The 16,313-nt window shown below is 51.8% G+C and overlaps 1 protein-coding gene and 1 long non-coding RNA gene across 6 annotated transcripts in view; one reads left to right on the forward strand and one right to left on the reverse strand.

Moving 5' to 3' along the window:
• Positions 1-4,511, reverse strand: part of LOC108395543 (uncharacterized) — a 30,323-nt gene extending 25,812 nt beyond the window's left edge. For 3 of the 4 annotated variants that reach the window (XR_005057851.2, XR_005057847.2, XR_001852692.3), the window contains exon 1: positions 4,024-4,170. This is a non-coding gene — a long non-coding RNA (uncharacterized lncRNA). Of the gene's footprint in view, positions 1-4,023 lie in introns of all 4 variants that reach the window. The other variant, XR_005057848.2, reaches the window with a different exon arrangement.
• A 159-nt stretch (positions 4,512-4,670) lies between these two features.
• KCND3 (potassium voltage-gated channel subfamily D member 3) overlaps positions 4,671-16,313 on the forward strand; it is a 200,299-nt gene continuing 188,656 nt past the window's right edge. Inside the window, exons 1-2 of one of the 2 annotated variants that reach the window (XM_017657907.3) lie at positions 4,671-4,910; positions 11,552-12,728. In XM_017657907.3, coding sequence (XP_017513396.2) covers positions 11,623-12,728 — 1,106 coding nt within the window. In that variant the 5' untranslated portion in view covers positions 4,671-4,910; positions 11,552-11,622. The remainder of the gene's footprint in view (positions 4,911-11,551; positions 12,729-16,313) is intronic. The other variant, XM_017657912.3, reaches the window with a different exon arrangement.

The raw sequence follows: 16,313 nt of genomic DNA on the forward strand, positions 1-16,313 counted from the left end.
CCTACAGAGCCCAAACATGGGAGAGGCCAACAAAGCCAGGTCAGGAGACCCCTTGGAGCAGACTCTCTCTGACTGAGAAGCCCCTCCATTCTCAGAAGAACAAATCACCAGCAACCTGGGGGAGCAGCAGGAGGGAGGGATCCAAGCTGAGCTCTAGGTGTGCAGCTAGGCATGTGTCCTTAGGCATCAACCACCTTTAGTTTTCCCTTCTATGAAATGGTCACAATACTTAAGGTGCAGGATTATGGGAGACCCAGCAAGGAGTCCAGCCTATGGTGGCTCTACAGCTGATGGTTGATGCTAAGCCTGATACAATCCCCGACTTGTCATGTTGTTTGGGATGCCTTGGAAAGGATCCTACTCTCAGCCCTTTATTGCTCTCCTTCTGGTTAGCAGCCTCCTGAGCTCTAGTTGTGACCTTGGGGAAGCCATCAGCCTCTCTGTGCCTTGATTAGATCCTTCATTAGATTAGGGACTGAGGCAAAATGAACTCAGATGGCCAATGAATAAATGCTTATATGCTCAGCTGTGGGAATAAGAGGTAGGAGGCAATGGCAAGATCAGAGTTTAGAAGACCCCCAGCCCAAGGGGAGACTCAGGGAGAATGAGGGGCCACCTCTACCGAGTCCTTCATTGAAACTCAACTTCTATAAAACCTTGCTATATGTGATTAGGTAAATAAGGGAAGCTGGACCCATATGGGTAGGGAGGGTCCTGGGACATAGTCCTCCAGCATAAAAAGAGCCCCCTTGGGCTCCTGACATGATTCTGCCCCTTCCTTATCCCCATCCCTATGGTCCTTCTACTCCCTCATCAGAAGTCTCCATTTTCCGGGACTTAGGCAATCAACTATCTCAACATGGTTAACTTGACCCATTGCAGGCTGTGACTTGGCATTTTTGTTATATTCATGGAGGTATGTGGCTGCCTACGTTGGTGTGTACAATCCACCAGTTCTACATTCCTCCCCAAGCTGATTTCTTCACACTTTCTGTTTGCACCACTCCTGTCTAGAATAACAATGATGACCAACAATTGTATTGTGCTTTCTATTGCCCCAGGCCCTGTTCTAAGTGCTTTGTCTGTGATCATTTAATCTTCACAATGATGCTTTAAGGTAAATAATACCATTTATTGTCATTTTATGGCAGATGATGACATCAAAGCACAGAGAAGTAAAGTAGCTTCCCCAAGGTCACACAGCTAGTAAATAACAGAGGCAGCTTCAAAGGCAAGAAATCTGACCACAAAGTCTGTGCTTTCTATCTCCAAGATGCATAACACATCAAATGTAGAAAACCTGTAGCCCTCCAAGGTACAAGCTCACCCTCCAAATTCCTGCCCCATCATGGGGCCAGGTGCTGAAGTAGGACAGCCACAGTGAGGGTGGGAGCAGCCCTAATGGGCTCTCTGAGAGGCAGCTTGAAAGAGCAAGCCTGAGCAGAGCAGCCCTGGGAAGTAGCTGCTCAGACACACCAGCCCCGCATTCCAGGCCAAGAGGCTGCTGACCTGGAGCTGTGCTGCCTCTTACCCTCACAGTCCACATGCTGACATGCTCTGCAAATAGCGGCCAGAGCCACGGGACTAAAGAAGAATCCTCATGTGTGCACAGCTTGGGAAGGACACACACACAAACACACACACACAGAGAACAGTCATCCACAGGAGCACCTTTAAATAGAAAAGATAGCCTGAAATACACTCTGAGCTTGCACACTCTCAGTCTCTCTCTCTGTTTCTGTTTCTCTCTCTCTCTCTCTCTCTCTCTCTCTCTCTCTCTCACACACACACACACACACACACACACACACACACACACACACACACACACACACACACACGGCCAGGGCCAGTTGAATGACTGAACGAATGCCTGAGCTGTGCTGGTGGCAAGGGGAAGAAATCTAGTGCCTTGGCAGCTCCTGACTTTCAGTTCCTATTTAAAATGTCTGAATTGGGAACATAGACAAGCTCCCAAATTAGCTTTTTAAATAGACACTTAGAGTTAAAGGAAAAGCGGTCGTGTCATGGGGGAAAAGCAAGTGAAAAATCCCGGCCAGGCCAGACCAGAGGCAGAGTGGGGTAGGTGAGGCCAGGCAGTCTGGAAAGTGGCTGTGCTGGGGATGCGATGGAGGGCAGGTGAGAGGAACAGCATCTCCTGGGCAGTGGCTCCTCCAGCTGCTAGAGTCAAGGGGCCTCTTTTCTGCCCATCACTTGCTCTTTCTTATTTTCCAGGTCACCTGGGTGTGAGAAGGCCTGGTAAATAAAAACCACATTGGCCCCAACTAGAAATTTAAGTCTTTCATGTTTTCCTCTAGGTCTTCTTTACAGAAAGAATATTAATCTACAGCTACTTCACTTAAGTGATGAGATGCCAGCTTGGGAGGAATGGGGTCCAGGTGTGGGGTATGAGGGCCACCATGGGGGGGTAAAGGGATGGTGTCTCAACCCGTGTCCTGTCTTCAACAAGGCTTACAAGGCATAGGTGAGCACAGTTATCCATTAAATGACCTCTTGGGAGGAAGAAGGATGTCCCCATTAATGGTTCTGAGAAGCCTTCAAGCTTTGGGGCAAACCCAGACCCTGGGCTAACCCCCAAAACAAAGGTGGGAATGAACAGGAGTTCAAAACATTAACAGAAATAAAATAATAGGTTTTAACTCTCCCACATTGGACATGGGGTGGAGGACCCCAGGAAAATGTCCCTCCCTGGACCTGCCCGCGGAGAGACTGAGGCACTCCCAAGGGTCAGAAGAGTTGAGGTCAGCAGCTGGGAGAAAATTAGCTCTATTCCAAAGGGAAGGGAGGAAGGGAGGTAGGAGCAGTGCCAGGGCCTTCCCTGAATTCTTCCCCTGTCTGCCAGGGAGTGGCAGTGTTGTTAATCATTATTACTGTATGCAAATAAGTATGCAAATCTCACACCGCTCTGGGACTCCGGGCAAATGCTAATGAGGCCCACCCCACCTCTTGAAGGGCCAAAGGTATGCCTATCAGACTGACACACTGAAGGGGGTCTTTGGGGAGAATGGGAGGAGTGAATGAAAGAAGGGCCTGCACACAGTGATTCCGACCACCACCGTGCCACCACCCCAGCCCAATCTGGAACAGGAGTAGGAGGGTCTCACAAGCCAGAGGCCCTGCTCTAAACTAAGGTTCTTTCCCAGACACTGGGCCAGAACTGACCTTTCAAGTACATCCTCCCCTTCTCTGCACACTTTGCTTTTCTCCTCGTCTGTCTCAGACACACAACTCTCCTCCAGCCACAGAACTGAGATCGCACAAACGTTCCCGTCCCTGCTGAACCTCGGAACCACCTCTCCTCCCAACCGCCAAGCGGAGATCCCGGGATTTCGGACTCCCAGCCCGGAGACACGCGGAGGCTGGAGCCGTGATCAGCACTAGGCAGAGACTGAACCCTCTGCGCGCCGCAGCGGGTAGTTTGGGAGTCTGATCCCGACACCAGGCTCCGGAGATGCTCAACGGCTCCATCCGCCAGGCCCAGTGGGCAGGTGCCGCCCGCGCGCCCCCCACCCTGGGCCAAGGCTCGGGCCAGTGGGGACCCATGGGCTTTGAGGGAGGGCCAAGGGACTGGCGGACGCGGGTCGAGAGTTATTCTCCCAAGTCCGGACTCTAGGATCTGGGTCCCGGGTACACGTGGAGGGATAGGTGAGCGAATCCCTACCTTTGGGTCGTACCCCTAGCGCTCTGAGAGGAGAGCAGTTCTCACGTGGGGTGAGGGTAGTATGTTCCCCGGGATCTCTCCAGCCCCAGCACCAGGAGCTGAGAGCCGCGGCGAGCCGGGAAGCTTCGACAGTGGCGGGCTCCACCTCACCGGGTGCCATGGCTCGGCCGCAAGCAAGTGCTGGTGCCGCGTGGACAGTCGATAAGAGACACCCAGCTCGGTCCCTACGGGGCACACACGGACGCTCCCTGCCACGTCTTCCCGGGTCCCCGGCAAGCACGCCCCGGAGCTTACATTCATGCCTATTCCCCACTCCGCTCCCACCCCCAAGCCGAGCTCACCTTGCCACGCTCACCCCCGGGCCCACCCTCGCCGGCACACGCGCTCACACCAGCGTCGGCACACTCCGCCACCTCCAGGCACACCCTAGGAGTCCTCCACTCGCCGGGGAGACGCACCAGTCTGTGCCTCGTCTCCCCGCTCCCCGCCCCCAGCTCACGCGCGCGCCCCTCTACACACACACACACACACACACACACACACACACACACACACACACACACTCACTCACTCTCACACACATACACACACCCTCGCGCGGATAGTCACTCCCCCTCGCACGCCCTCTCCCTGGGCACCCTCCCGCGGCAAGCCTCCGGGTCCTGCTCATCTCTCCCTCCGCTGCCTGGCGGCCCGCGGTCTAGAACGGGGCCTGGAGCCGCCTGACCGGCGGGGATCGTTAGGGAGCGGAGGGCGCAGCCTCGCCGCCTCCCCTGGACTCTCCTTTCCGCCCCGCCCGCCCCGCGCCCCCACCGCCTCCCCCTTCGCGAGAGGGACCTCGCTAGGCAGCCCGTGGCCCGCCGGGCTCCGCTCCGCGCGGCGCCGGCAGCGGCGGGGGCAAGGAGCTAGCGAGGGAGCCCGCGAGCCCGCGAGCGGAGCGGCGAGGCGGGGAGGGACGCGCTGCCGAGCCGGGGCTGGAGCGGCGGTGGCGGCGGCAGCGGCGGCGGCGGGGGAGGGAGGACCCCACGGACCGACGGATGCACTAACGGACCGAGCGAGGGAGGGAGCGAGCGAGACTTCGCCGGCGAGGAGTCGCGCGAGCGGACGCTGCTGGGCGCTTCCCCGCGCTGCTGGGCGCTCGGCGCCTCCGCGGTCCCCGGTTCCCGGCCGCAGCTTCCCCACGCGCGCGGGGTGCAGGGCGCGGGGCCCGGGGCTTGCTTCGCCGAAGGTAAGAGGGACGCAACCGAGCCTTCTGGAGCCAGGAAGTGCGAGGAGCGCTGCTCCCACGCCTGTTGCTCCAGGTGCCCACGCGGCACCCTCCCACTCCCGCGCCCGGGTGGGTGGGCGCTGGGGCGCCGCCGGAAGGATTGGGGGTGGGGCCGGCGCCGTGGGGGGAGCAGGCAGCCGGCCCGGGGGCGTCGGTTCCCTCCTGCTGTGGAGCCACCTCCGTCAAGCAAGGCGACATGAGGTCTGGGGGTGGGGGTGTGAACCTCTGCCCTCTTTCCATTGGCCTGCCTTCCCTTGGGGTGCCAGAAGCAGCGCCCCGGAATCCGGCGGCAGGTGGCGACGGCTTGCTGGGTCCTCCGCTCTTTGTGAGGAGAGAAGGAGAGAAATGGCTGAGGGCGGAAGCTCGGAGCAGTTTGGGGCGCTTCACAAAGTTCTCCAGCTCGACAAACCTACCAGAGGCGGTGCCCTACCAAGGGTTGGAGGCCCACACATCTGGCCCTGCCTGAGGCCACTTCCACCCTAAGAGCTCTGGGAAAGGTCTCTAAGTAACACGGAGTCAACGCAGCCCCAGAGAGGGGGTTCGAAAGACTCACTTTGTGAGGTGTTTGCACTGGGTTTGGGGCGTGGAAGGGACTGGGCAGAGAAGTTACCTGGAATCACCTAAATTCCTGCACTTACTTAGTGTTGACATTTGAATCAAGTCCAAGATGTTCGTTCTGCTTTTATCCCGGGCAGCCGTGATATGTCAGCAACAGGCTGAGGTTTCGGACCTGGAATCTTACGGCAAAGAGAAGGCTTCCTTGTATTTAAGAGATGGTGTCTGAACTTTCCTGTAATCCTAGGCACAATGCAGTCTGTAAGACCTGGCACAGGTTGCTATATGGTGCATGTTGGTATTTTGCATGAATGTACCTGATGGTTATTAAATGTACTCCTCATTTACTTTCACTTCAAGGGAACCTGGATGTTTAATGTATATAGAAAGGGGACTTGAGTGTACATGAATTCAATGCAAAGCATGTGTACATTTACCCATGTGGACATGTTGGCACGGAGACAAGAACTGATGTGTTCATTTTTCCTTGTCCCTGGATGCAACTAAATGCAAGTACACAAGGGACCTCCAGAGGAAGAAAGATTAGTAGCTTGTTACCTTTTGGTGTCAAGGAGGTTGGAGAAAAAGAGTTCAGGAAAGTGCCCTGGCCAGCCTAGGAGTGGCACTGTGGGAAAACAGGATCTCTCTGTGTGTCCTAGGCCTGCACCCCAAGATCCCAAGCTTGGAACCCTGTCAATTTCATGCCTGCTTCCCCAGACCCTGTGGGCGCAGGCGAAAGCCCTCTGGAATGTCAGGACATCCCACTCCCCTCACTGGCCCCACTGTGGTCTAAGTGATGTGATGTAAAATTGTAGAAAGTACGTTTCCAGAGACTGCCCCTCTGCAGTGCTCTGCTGAGGTCACAGAAGGGCAGACCTTGGTGATGTGACATTTTACTGCCTGTGCCTGTGCTCAGGTTAGCTGTCAATCCCCAGGACAGGCTGTCTGATTACTTTGCCTACTTTTCACCCTCTACCTCCCAAACAGAAGCTGTGTAACAGGGCTGACTTTACAGCAGGAGAAAATGTGTTTCCCTTTTCCAGGATTTTTGCCTTTGTCATTTCAGCACTCACCTGTTTTAAATGTCTCATCCCCAGCCTCCCCGCACCCCCATCTTTCCCACTGTCAAATTCTTCTGCCAAAAACAAAAATAGCTTCAGATTTTTCATTTGTAAGGCGTCCACGTCCTAGTAAAACCTTGGCATTTGAGGCATGCGCAGTGCCATTGGCTGGAAATGGGGCCGCACTGTTATGCCTGTTGCAGAAACTCATACCCAGATCACCTCCAGGAGGCGGTGGTGCCCGTCAGGGGGCCAGTGCCCCAGGGAGCGCCATAGAGAAGCCCTACTTGAGCTGGGTCACACCTGCAGCATTGTGTGGAGGCCATGGCTGGTGCGGCCTTGGGCATGATATCTAGTGGGGCACTTTCCCTCCCTTTCCAAGCCCTCCCCACCTCCCCCCCCCCCCACACACAGAGTAGCAGTGGAATAATTATTCCTTCTGCGGGGGTACCTTTTGTCAGGGGAACAGGGCTTGACCCTCTGGAGACAGTGTGGCTCATCCCGGGCTTTCTTGGGAAAGGTTGTCCTGGATTAATACACAGGGTGAATGTTTGGCCTTGGGACCAGAGGCTTTTAAGGTAGATGCAGAGGGGTTGTTTTTCCTTACCCAGCTCTCAAGTATTTCAGATAAGTACCACTACTTAACTGAAAGCATCTTGTAAAACACCCACGGCCCTTGGAGAAGAAGGGATTGGAGTAGGGTGGGAAGGGTGAGGCGATGGGGCTCAGTTGGCAGGGGCAGGTTCCAGGCATTGAAGCTTGAGAGTCAGGATGGCACTGTACTGGGAAAATGGAAACGGAAGGCCATTGTCCTCCCTGGATGCAGAGCTGCATGTCTGGCCCAAGCAGGGGCCTCCAGCATGCCTCCTGGCCCAGCAGTCTCTATTCTTCATCACTAGAAGCCTTGACTCTCTAAGATCCATTCTGGGAGAAAGCAGGGGTATTAGTCCCCTTGAACCTCTAGGGAGAATTGTCAGAGGTTCTGTGGGTGACCCATCCTTAGACTGCCTTGAGTTCTGAGAGGTGCAAATTGTATGCCCTTTTCTGGGCACCAGCCTGATCAGGAATTCCCAGAATTGCCTTCGCTAAGATGAAGCTAAGGCTAACTCCATCCCCACAACAACAAATCTAGATGCTCTGCTTCTTGCTTTTCATGGGGGATTGTCATGAAGAGGTCTCAATGAGACCTGAGCTACAGCCTTGATATCCTTGAGAATTATGTGAACTAAAGGGCTCCTTGTCACTTTCTTGTCCAATAACCCATTTTTACAGATGAAGAGTCTTGAGGTCCAGATGGTGATGATGGCTTGTTTTCAGAAGTTCAGGGGAAATTAAAACTGGGGTGCAGGGCCTCCTTGACCCTAGGCTCTTTGCTGCTTAGGGATGGGGGGAGGGGAGTCTCTGCATCCCTTTCTCTTCTGTGGAGGATATCAGTTTCCAGCTACATGCAGGTCAGAAGAGCCATTTGGCAGTGAGCTGGTCAGTGGTCTGTTTGATAATTATCTACTCCCATATACATGGAATTTAGTCACTTTGAAAGAATCTCTCTGAGTCTCAGCTCCTTGCCTGAAACTTGTGAGCAGAAATGTCCTAGTCATAGGATTTTTGTGGGGATAAATTAAATGTTGCTGTAAAAGTGCCGAAAATAGTGGCCAAAGCATTGTCAATGCTCAGTAAATGTTAACTAAATCTGAACCGGAATTATCTGTGACCAATGTTTAAATTGTGGGCATGCTCCCCGAACTTCCCTTGCTCCTTAGAAAGCCATGCTAAGTGTGTGCTGAGGCACTGCAATTCTCTCCTAGTAAGTTAGAGGAAGCATAGGGAGTTTTAAGGGTACATTTCTTGAAGTAAGATATAAAATGCATTTGATGTGTTCCCAAATCTTCTGTCAGTGGCATGTCGATTGCCCACAGCCATGAACAATCCCCCTATTCTTTCCTCAGTTCCTGTAATCAAGAGCTCATCAGGCCTGTGCTGTTTTTCTGTTCTCTCAGTGGTGACATTTACAGGAAATGTCATTGTCATTCCTGTTGTCTTCTGTAGCATCTGAACCAACCTCCCTTATGAAGGAGTGGAGGGACCTGTGAATATTCTTCTTAGCATGCAGATGAGGAAACTGAGGCAGAGATTGGCTCCTTGAGAAAATTTGGCTCAGAGGCACTTAAATTGGATTCTTTTGATTCAAATCTGTCTTCAGAGTTTACTGTCTTTATGGAGAGAGAATGTTTACCCTTGAAAACCCCTGAAATACATTTGCAAGTGGAAGGCAAGTGGCATCTATACAGTCAGGATTCCCAGTTTGAGCACCTGCTGCTGCAGTGCACTGAGATGTCATGCGAAAATTGAGGCATCATGACCTTGACACTCAAAGAACTTAGTGTGGGGTGGGGAAAGCAGGGCTGTACCCTTTAACTGCCCATTGAGACTGCCTGGGTGTAAATCTCTCTGCCTACTTATTACATCCTTTAGCCAGTTGTTATAACTCTTCATGCTTCATCTTCCTCATCTGCAGAATGTGGACAACACTGGTATCTACCCCCTAGAGTGGGGTTGGGTGAGATAGTCCATGTAAGCATGTGGTTCTGTGCCTGGCGTACAGTTAGCCCTCATTTAACATCAGCTGCTGTTCTTCTGTTTCCAGGAAGATCTTGAGAAGTTGTGTAGCACAATGCTTCAGGGCATGTGGTGTGAGGTCAGACTATCTAGGTGGGATCCCTCTTCCGCCCCTTTCCGGCTGGCAGACTGCTGAATCACAGACGTCTTCCATAGGTCACTGTGAGGATTCCATGAGATGATCCACAGGAGACAGTTAGTGCAGCGCCTGGCATAGAGTAAGTTCTCAATCATTGTTAGCCACAGTTACTAATAAGACAGGCAGAAAGGTCTCTAATCCAGGCCAGAGGGCAATGGGTGCTCGAGAAGAGGGACAAAATGTCCAGAGCCCAAAGGGCCAGAGAATTTCATTGTGGGGCTCCATAGAGAGGGTGAGGGACCCGTGGGATTCTGACGGAGGGCTGAAGGGGAAGCATATTCCCAATACAAGCAGAGTGTCCAGAGACAGTCTCTCATGAGGTCTGCGCATGCGCCAGTCTGTGGTCTTGTTGCCGGAAGCTGGGAAGGGTGCTTGAGACCTTGGGCTGGAATGGTAAGCCAGGATTTGCTTATGGAAATGCTGGAATGCTGGGCCAGTTTGGACTTGATTTTGTAGGCTGTGAGGTTAAAGCATGATCAGAACTTTGCTTTAGGAAGGTTACTCTGAGCAGAATAGATTTCTGGGGAACAGGAGAAACAGGGTTAGGGGCAGGATAAAGACAAGCAGGGCAGTGGGCAGGAGGCCTGAGGGAACTGGGACCTTAATGAAGACAAGAAGAGCTAGAATCTCATTATTTGGCAGCTCTTTTGGTGAAGCAATGAGGAAGATGGTCCAAGTGACAGGCCTGGGATTAGGGATACCATGAGCAAAAGGTGAAGAAGAGCAACTTTCTGTAAGGAGGTACACACGAGTTAAACCTGTCCAATTTCAGAGGCATCCAGGTGGGAAAGTCCTGTGGCGGCTCAGGAGTAAGAGGAGGTAGAGATCTGAAAAACCTACAAGAGTTGGGAGGTTTACAAGGAAAGATGAAGATCAAATTCCATTACGAAACTCACCTCTGCCTCATATATTTAAACACAGAATCAAATCGGCTGAATTTCGGAGGGTCCAAATAATTCTGAGTCAGAATTCGTTCTGTGTGATCAGTTTAGGATTAATGAAAATGAGTGTGTGAACCCCAAACAATTTCCCATTGCTGCTACGTGTGTTTCTGTGTCACCACATGTCTTCCCGCAGATGGTGTACATTTAGGGATTCAGAGTCATTTCAGTATCATCTTTAAAAAGCCAGATTTGGAAAGGTAGATCTGCTTCCCAAAAGCCGAAAATAATTCTCTGCCATTGTTCTCCCCACCCCTGCAGGTGATGAGATGTGTGTATGGTGTAGTTGGTGAGTGGTGGGTGAAGAGGCAAGGTGGCCCAGCCCTGGAGGGACGCTCCAAGGGTGCAGTGGGGCCAGGTGACAGGCTGGCTTGGGAAAGAGTGTTGTTATATAACCCCGGGTTAGCTGTGGATTGTGAGCAGATGGAAACGGGAGGTGAGGAATCTGGAGATGGCAGTGAGTATGGATCAGCTTCCTTTGGGTGAGAGAGGGAAAATGCATGGCAGGCAGGTGAGCCAAGAACCCGAGACTCCCTTTTTGTAGGGAAGGGAATGTGCCTAGCCTCACAGCGTTTCCGCGTTTCCACACTTTCCTGTCATGGCTCCAAGGGGTGCAAGTGGAATCCAGTTGCCACTTGTCCTGGAGAGTAGCACTCTACCAGTGACAGCCTCCTCCATGGGACCTGCGGACCATTCTCCTCCAAGCCCTGAGCCTGCTGTAGTCACCTGCCATCTCAGAGTGTTTTCCAGCCATGGGCAGCCCCAGGCTTCTCCTCAACAGTGAGGAGAAGAAAGAATGTGTTTACCTTATCTCCCTCATCCACATCCCATCCTGATTACACTGGTAGGTGAAAAGTGAAATAAAAATTAGCGTGTTTATCCCACTTTTAAATTCATTTAATGAGAACTCATTTACCCTCTCCCAATTTAAATCGTAAAAATGCCATAACCTTTCAGAGCTGATTATTACCCACGTCTTCCCAGATCTTCCTGATGAAGAGGATTTCCCTCCAAATGCTCCCGGGCCTTCTTGGAACTTGACAATTTGTCAGGCAGTCAACAACATCTTATGACCCCACCCTGCCGCACCCAGGGCTAGGCACTTGTCCCTGCCAGGGGCGGGAAAAGAATTGAGAGGGTCCCTTCTCTCTGGATGGTGACTTCAGTTTAATTAATTTGCCTTCAAGACTTTTGCTCTTTCACCCACCAGTGGCCCTTCCCTGTGTCCCATTTCCTACCCAGGACTCAGTCATGGACTAACCCAGCTTTCTGCTCTCTCCTGTCTCCCAGGGGTCGCTGCATTAACTCCAAGCTGGTGGCAAAGCATTTGAGCAGGGGCTGGCCAGAGAGCTGGAGTCACCATGGCGGCGGGCGTGGCCGCCTGGCTGCCCTTTGCTCGGGCTGCGGCCATTGGATGGATGCCGGTAGCCAACTGCCCCATGCCCCTTGCTCCTGCCGACAAGAACAGGCGGCAGGATGAACTGATCGTCCTCAACGTGAGTGGGCGGAGGTTCCAGACCTGGCGGACCACGCTGGAGCGCTATCCCGACACGCTGCTGGGCAGCACGGAGAAGGAGTTCTTCTTCAATGAGGACACCAAGGAATACTTCTTTGACCGGGACCCAGAAGTCTTCCGGTGCGTCCTCAACTTCTACCGCACAGGAAAGCTGCACTACCCGCGCTACGAGTGCATCTCGGCCTACGACGATGAGCTGGCTTTCTACGGCATCCTCCCGGAGATCATCGGAGACTGCTGTTACGAGGAGTACAAGGACCGTAAGAGGGAGAACGCTGAGCGCCTCATGGACGACAATGACTCGGAGAACAATCAAGAGTCCATGCCCTCGCTCAGCTTCCGCCAGACCATGTGGCGGGCCTTCGAGAACCCGCACACCAGCACGCTGGCCTTGGTCTTCTACTACGTGACTGGCTTCTTCATCGCCGTGTCCGTCATTACCAACGTGGTGGAGACAGTGCCATGCGGCACGGTGCCCGGGAGCAAGGAGCTGCCGTGTGGAGAGCGCTACTCCGTGGCCTTCTTTTGCCTGGACACGGCCTGCGTCATGATCTTCACCGTGGAGTACCTGCTCCGGCTCTTCGCGGCGCCCAGCCGCTACCGCTTCATCCGCAGCGTCATGAGCATCATCGATGTGGTGGCCATCATGCCCTATTACATCGGCTTGGTCATGACCAACAATGAGGACGTGTCCGGTGCCTTCGTCACGCTCCGGGTCTTCCGCGTCTTCAGGATCTTCAAGTTCTCCCGTCACTCACAGGGCTTACGGATCCTGGGCTACACACTGAAGAGCTGCGCCTCTGAGCTCGGCTTTCTCCTCTTCTCCCTCACCATGGCCATCATCATCTTTGCCACTGTGATGTTTTACGCCGAGAAGGGCTCCTCTGCCAGCAAGTTCACGAGCATCCCCGCCTCTTTCTGGTACACCATTGTCACCATGACCACATTGGGGTAAGTCCTCGCTGGTGGACTGGAGAAAGGTGGAGGTTGGACTGGCCGGTGCCAGTTTGGGTGGTCTCAGGCTTGGGTGGAGAACGGTGGAATTGCTACCCAAATTACAGGAGCAAAGAAAGGGCAGTTGTCTGATCAGAAGAGAAAGGTACATGAGTGATTTGTTTGCGGATGGCAGTTTGCTCTGAATTGAGTTCTTTTTGGGCTAAAACATGGAAAATTAAGCTACCATTCCTTTTTCCAGCCATGCATTTTGTGTATGTGTGTGTTGGCGGACAGGGGAAAGGGCGAATGGCCATAACTACATTCTTTTATGCCTTTGGGCTTCTAAGGGCTCCATGGGGAGCAAAGCAGGGCAGCAGTTGAGAAGGAGGAAGGCTATGAGAAGTTCAGTGAGCGTTATAAGGAGGAACCAGATTTCCATTAACAGAAGACACCGAGAACATTCTTTTTGGATTTTCCTTGCATTTCTTCTTTGTAGAAGATTTGCAGGGTGTTTTCTCTTTCGCCTTACTTTTCTGCTGCCACAGATGCTCAAGGGTTCAGTAGCTCTGAGCAGACTTTCTCTAAGTGATTCTGAAGTTGGGTTGTCTGCAAAGCAGGGCACTGATTTGTTTTTTCTCACTGAAGGAGGAGCAGTCTTGCTCTCTCAGCCTGACTGTGATTAAATGACCTGGCCTACCTGGATGGTTGTGAGATGTTCCAAACTGATCATGTGGTCAGACACAGAAGCAGCAATATCATTAGAGGGAGGGAGAGACATTCAGCGAGGTCATAGCTAACTCTGTCTCTTCCATCTCCCTGAGGTCCCCTCTGCAGCTAAGGTCACAGAAATGTATTTGTGGTGCTGGGATTCAAAGCTTTCCATCAGAGCAAGGGGGTTCAGGAAGGAGATTACAATCTTCACCCTAACAGGATTAGAGCCAATGGAGACAGCTTTATGGAGACATGTATTTTTTAGGGGTTTCTGCTTCAGCTATTGAAGTCATTGAGGCTGATGCAAAATCTCTTCACAATTCATATGCTGGGTCTATATTTGCTTAGGCCAGGAAGCGTTATATTGCTGATGGAGAATTCATGAAACTTTTTATGTCTTTGACAGTTTCGTTGGTGGTCTTGGTGATTCGACTTTTTTCCTGCCTGAAAGCCTGTGGCGCTGGTGTTGGTTTTTACATAGTGCTGCATGTACTTATTGGGAATGACTGAACAGGTGACAGGACCTTTTAAAATGATTACATTTGTCATTCTGCCACATGGAAGGGAGCAGTAATGGGTGTCATTGTCCGTTTGTGAAGGCCACATTTGATGGGGGCATTCCCTTTACCTTGTGTCTGTCTGATGCAAGCCATCCTGCCCCTTCCTCCCTTTCCAATGCACACATGGGTCTTCAGGTAGCTGGGTATGGATACCCAGCTGGGTATTCATATCCCAGACTGGGTATGAATGTCTGCTCACTTGACCTTCTCTCTCTTGGCTCAGGTGGCAGAAATGGGCTTCTTGGAACAGTGAGATATTTAAGAATGAAATGGACTGAGGAGCTCGTCATCATGTCACACTTGCCCCTTCCAAGCTGACCCTGCCCCTCCCTTTATTTCCTGAAGGAGATCTGACCCAGGCCAGGACCTCCCTGGCCATGCTCCTGATGTGGCTTTGACTGTGCAGTGCCCTCAAGGGCCCCTTGATAGGACCCAGGGCACCAAAGTGATGGCTCAGGACTGCCATGGGGAGAACACAGGGCAGAGTTAAAATGGCATTCTTTCAGGGAGATCAATTGAAACTTCAGTGGCCATCTGCCCATTACTTTTCTTTTTTTGCCCATTACTTTTTATTATTACTGTAACAGTATATGTGTATCTACTATGTATCAGCAGTGTGCTAAGCACTTTGCGTATGCAGTTGACCCTTGAACTATGCGAGGGTTAGGCGCTCTGACCCTCCCAACACAGTTGAAATTCTGCATATGACTTTTGACTCTCCAAAAAGTTAACTAGTGGTAGCCTACTGCTGACCAGAAGCCTTACTGATAACATAAACAGGTGATTAATATATATTTTGTATATTATATGTATTATGCACTGTATTCTTACAGTAAATAAGCTAGAGAAAAGAAAATGTTTTTCTCAATTGTCACAAATCTCCAAAGCATTTTCCAATATATTTATTGGGAAAAAAATCTGCATATGAGTGGGCCCTCATAGTTCAAACTCATAGGGTCAACTCTATAATCTCTTGAAGTCTTCACAACAACCATGCAAGGTGGGAAAAATTCAATATTATCTATAAAGATGCAGAAGATAAAGCTCATAGGGGTTAAGTGCATTTCTACAGTTACACAGCTGTTAAGAGGCAGAGATGATTTTCAAATCCCAGCCTGCCTGTCTTCAGGGCCCTTTCTCTATTCACTCACCAATCTACTGGTCCCCATACCCTCAGGACCCGCAGCTTCTTTTCTTTCTTAATTATGGCCTCAGGTTGTCAGAGTCTCTTCTAGTCACGTTAATTCAAGGAGGCCTCAGTGCAGTGGGTGCTGCCGGCCCTATTCTAGGCACACAGGGAAGTGATAAATAAAACATTTCCTTCCAGTCAGTTTCAATACTGCCTTTGAAATGAATAGCTGCTTTCATAGTAAAATCCAGTGTTTACTGTCCCTGGGGAGACCCCGATTCCCTTTAGTATTCACCCTGTCAATTAAGAGGCTAGTCCAGCAGGCTCCACAATCTTGGCCTCACATTTACTTTCTAGGGGAGGAGCGAGCATAAAGCACTGGGCCAGAGAGTGCAGGCAAAGAGCAAGGGAGGACAGGAGAAGCACCTGTCCACTGCCTGTGGACCCTGTGGGCTCCTCATCCTTCCCCTCCCCAAGCAACAAAGTGGCTAGCCTCTGCGAGGAGAAACTAATGGGCAAGAAAGGACTTAACCTCTGATAAGTAAAGAGAAAGCAGGCTTTTTCTTCCTCTCCACCTGGGCTGGTGTAGCCTAATGCTGCATGGGGCTACTTTGAGTTTGACCTGATTTGGCATTTGGAACCATCACCAGGCTCATTGCTTGGCTGTACATAGCAGGTGCTTGGCAAAATGCTTTTTAATGGATGGATCAATGTGAACTCTTCCATTTGCCTGGTTTGATACTGCTTTCAGTCCTTTCCAGACCTGCCAGTCCTCCCTCTAGTGGGGACTCAAGATTTGTACTCTGCCCAGACCCCTGCCGCCCCGGTGGGAGGGGCCTGGTGGGGGGCGGGGGTGGCCACTGTCTCGCTATCCAGTCCCTCCTCTGGATGCTGTGCGGCTTTGTGGGATCTTCTTGCCCTCATCAGAGATCTTACCAACTTGACCTTGGAAACCTTTTCCTCTTCTATGGTCAGTTTCTGTCCTCAGCACATTCACTAGCTAGCTTTAGGCTTGTTAACCATTGCAGAAAGCCTGTCTTTCTTACTCTTCACTGGCATTTGATCCTCAAGTGGCCATGGAACATCAAGGACCCGTATTCTGTCACATTCCATGTTCTGTCCGGCTGCCCCCAATAGCTCCCAGAAGATGCTTAGTTCTTCTTGTCTCCAGATCCTCCCCACCCTAAACCTTCCCCACGT

This window comes from Manis javanica, chromosome 4, assembly GCF_040802235.1.
Source record: "Manis javanica isolate MJ-LG chromosome 4, MJ_LKY, whole genome shotgun sequence".
In the NCBI taxonomy this organism is placed as follows: domain Eukaryota; kingdom Metazoa; phylum Chordata; class Mammalia; order Pholidota; family Manidae; genus Manis; species Manis javanica.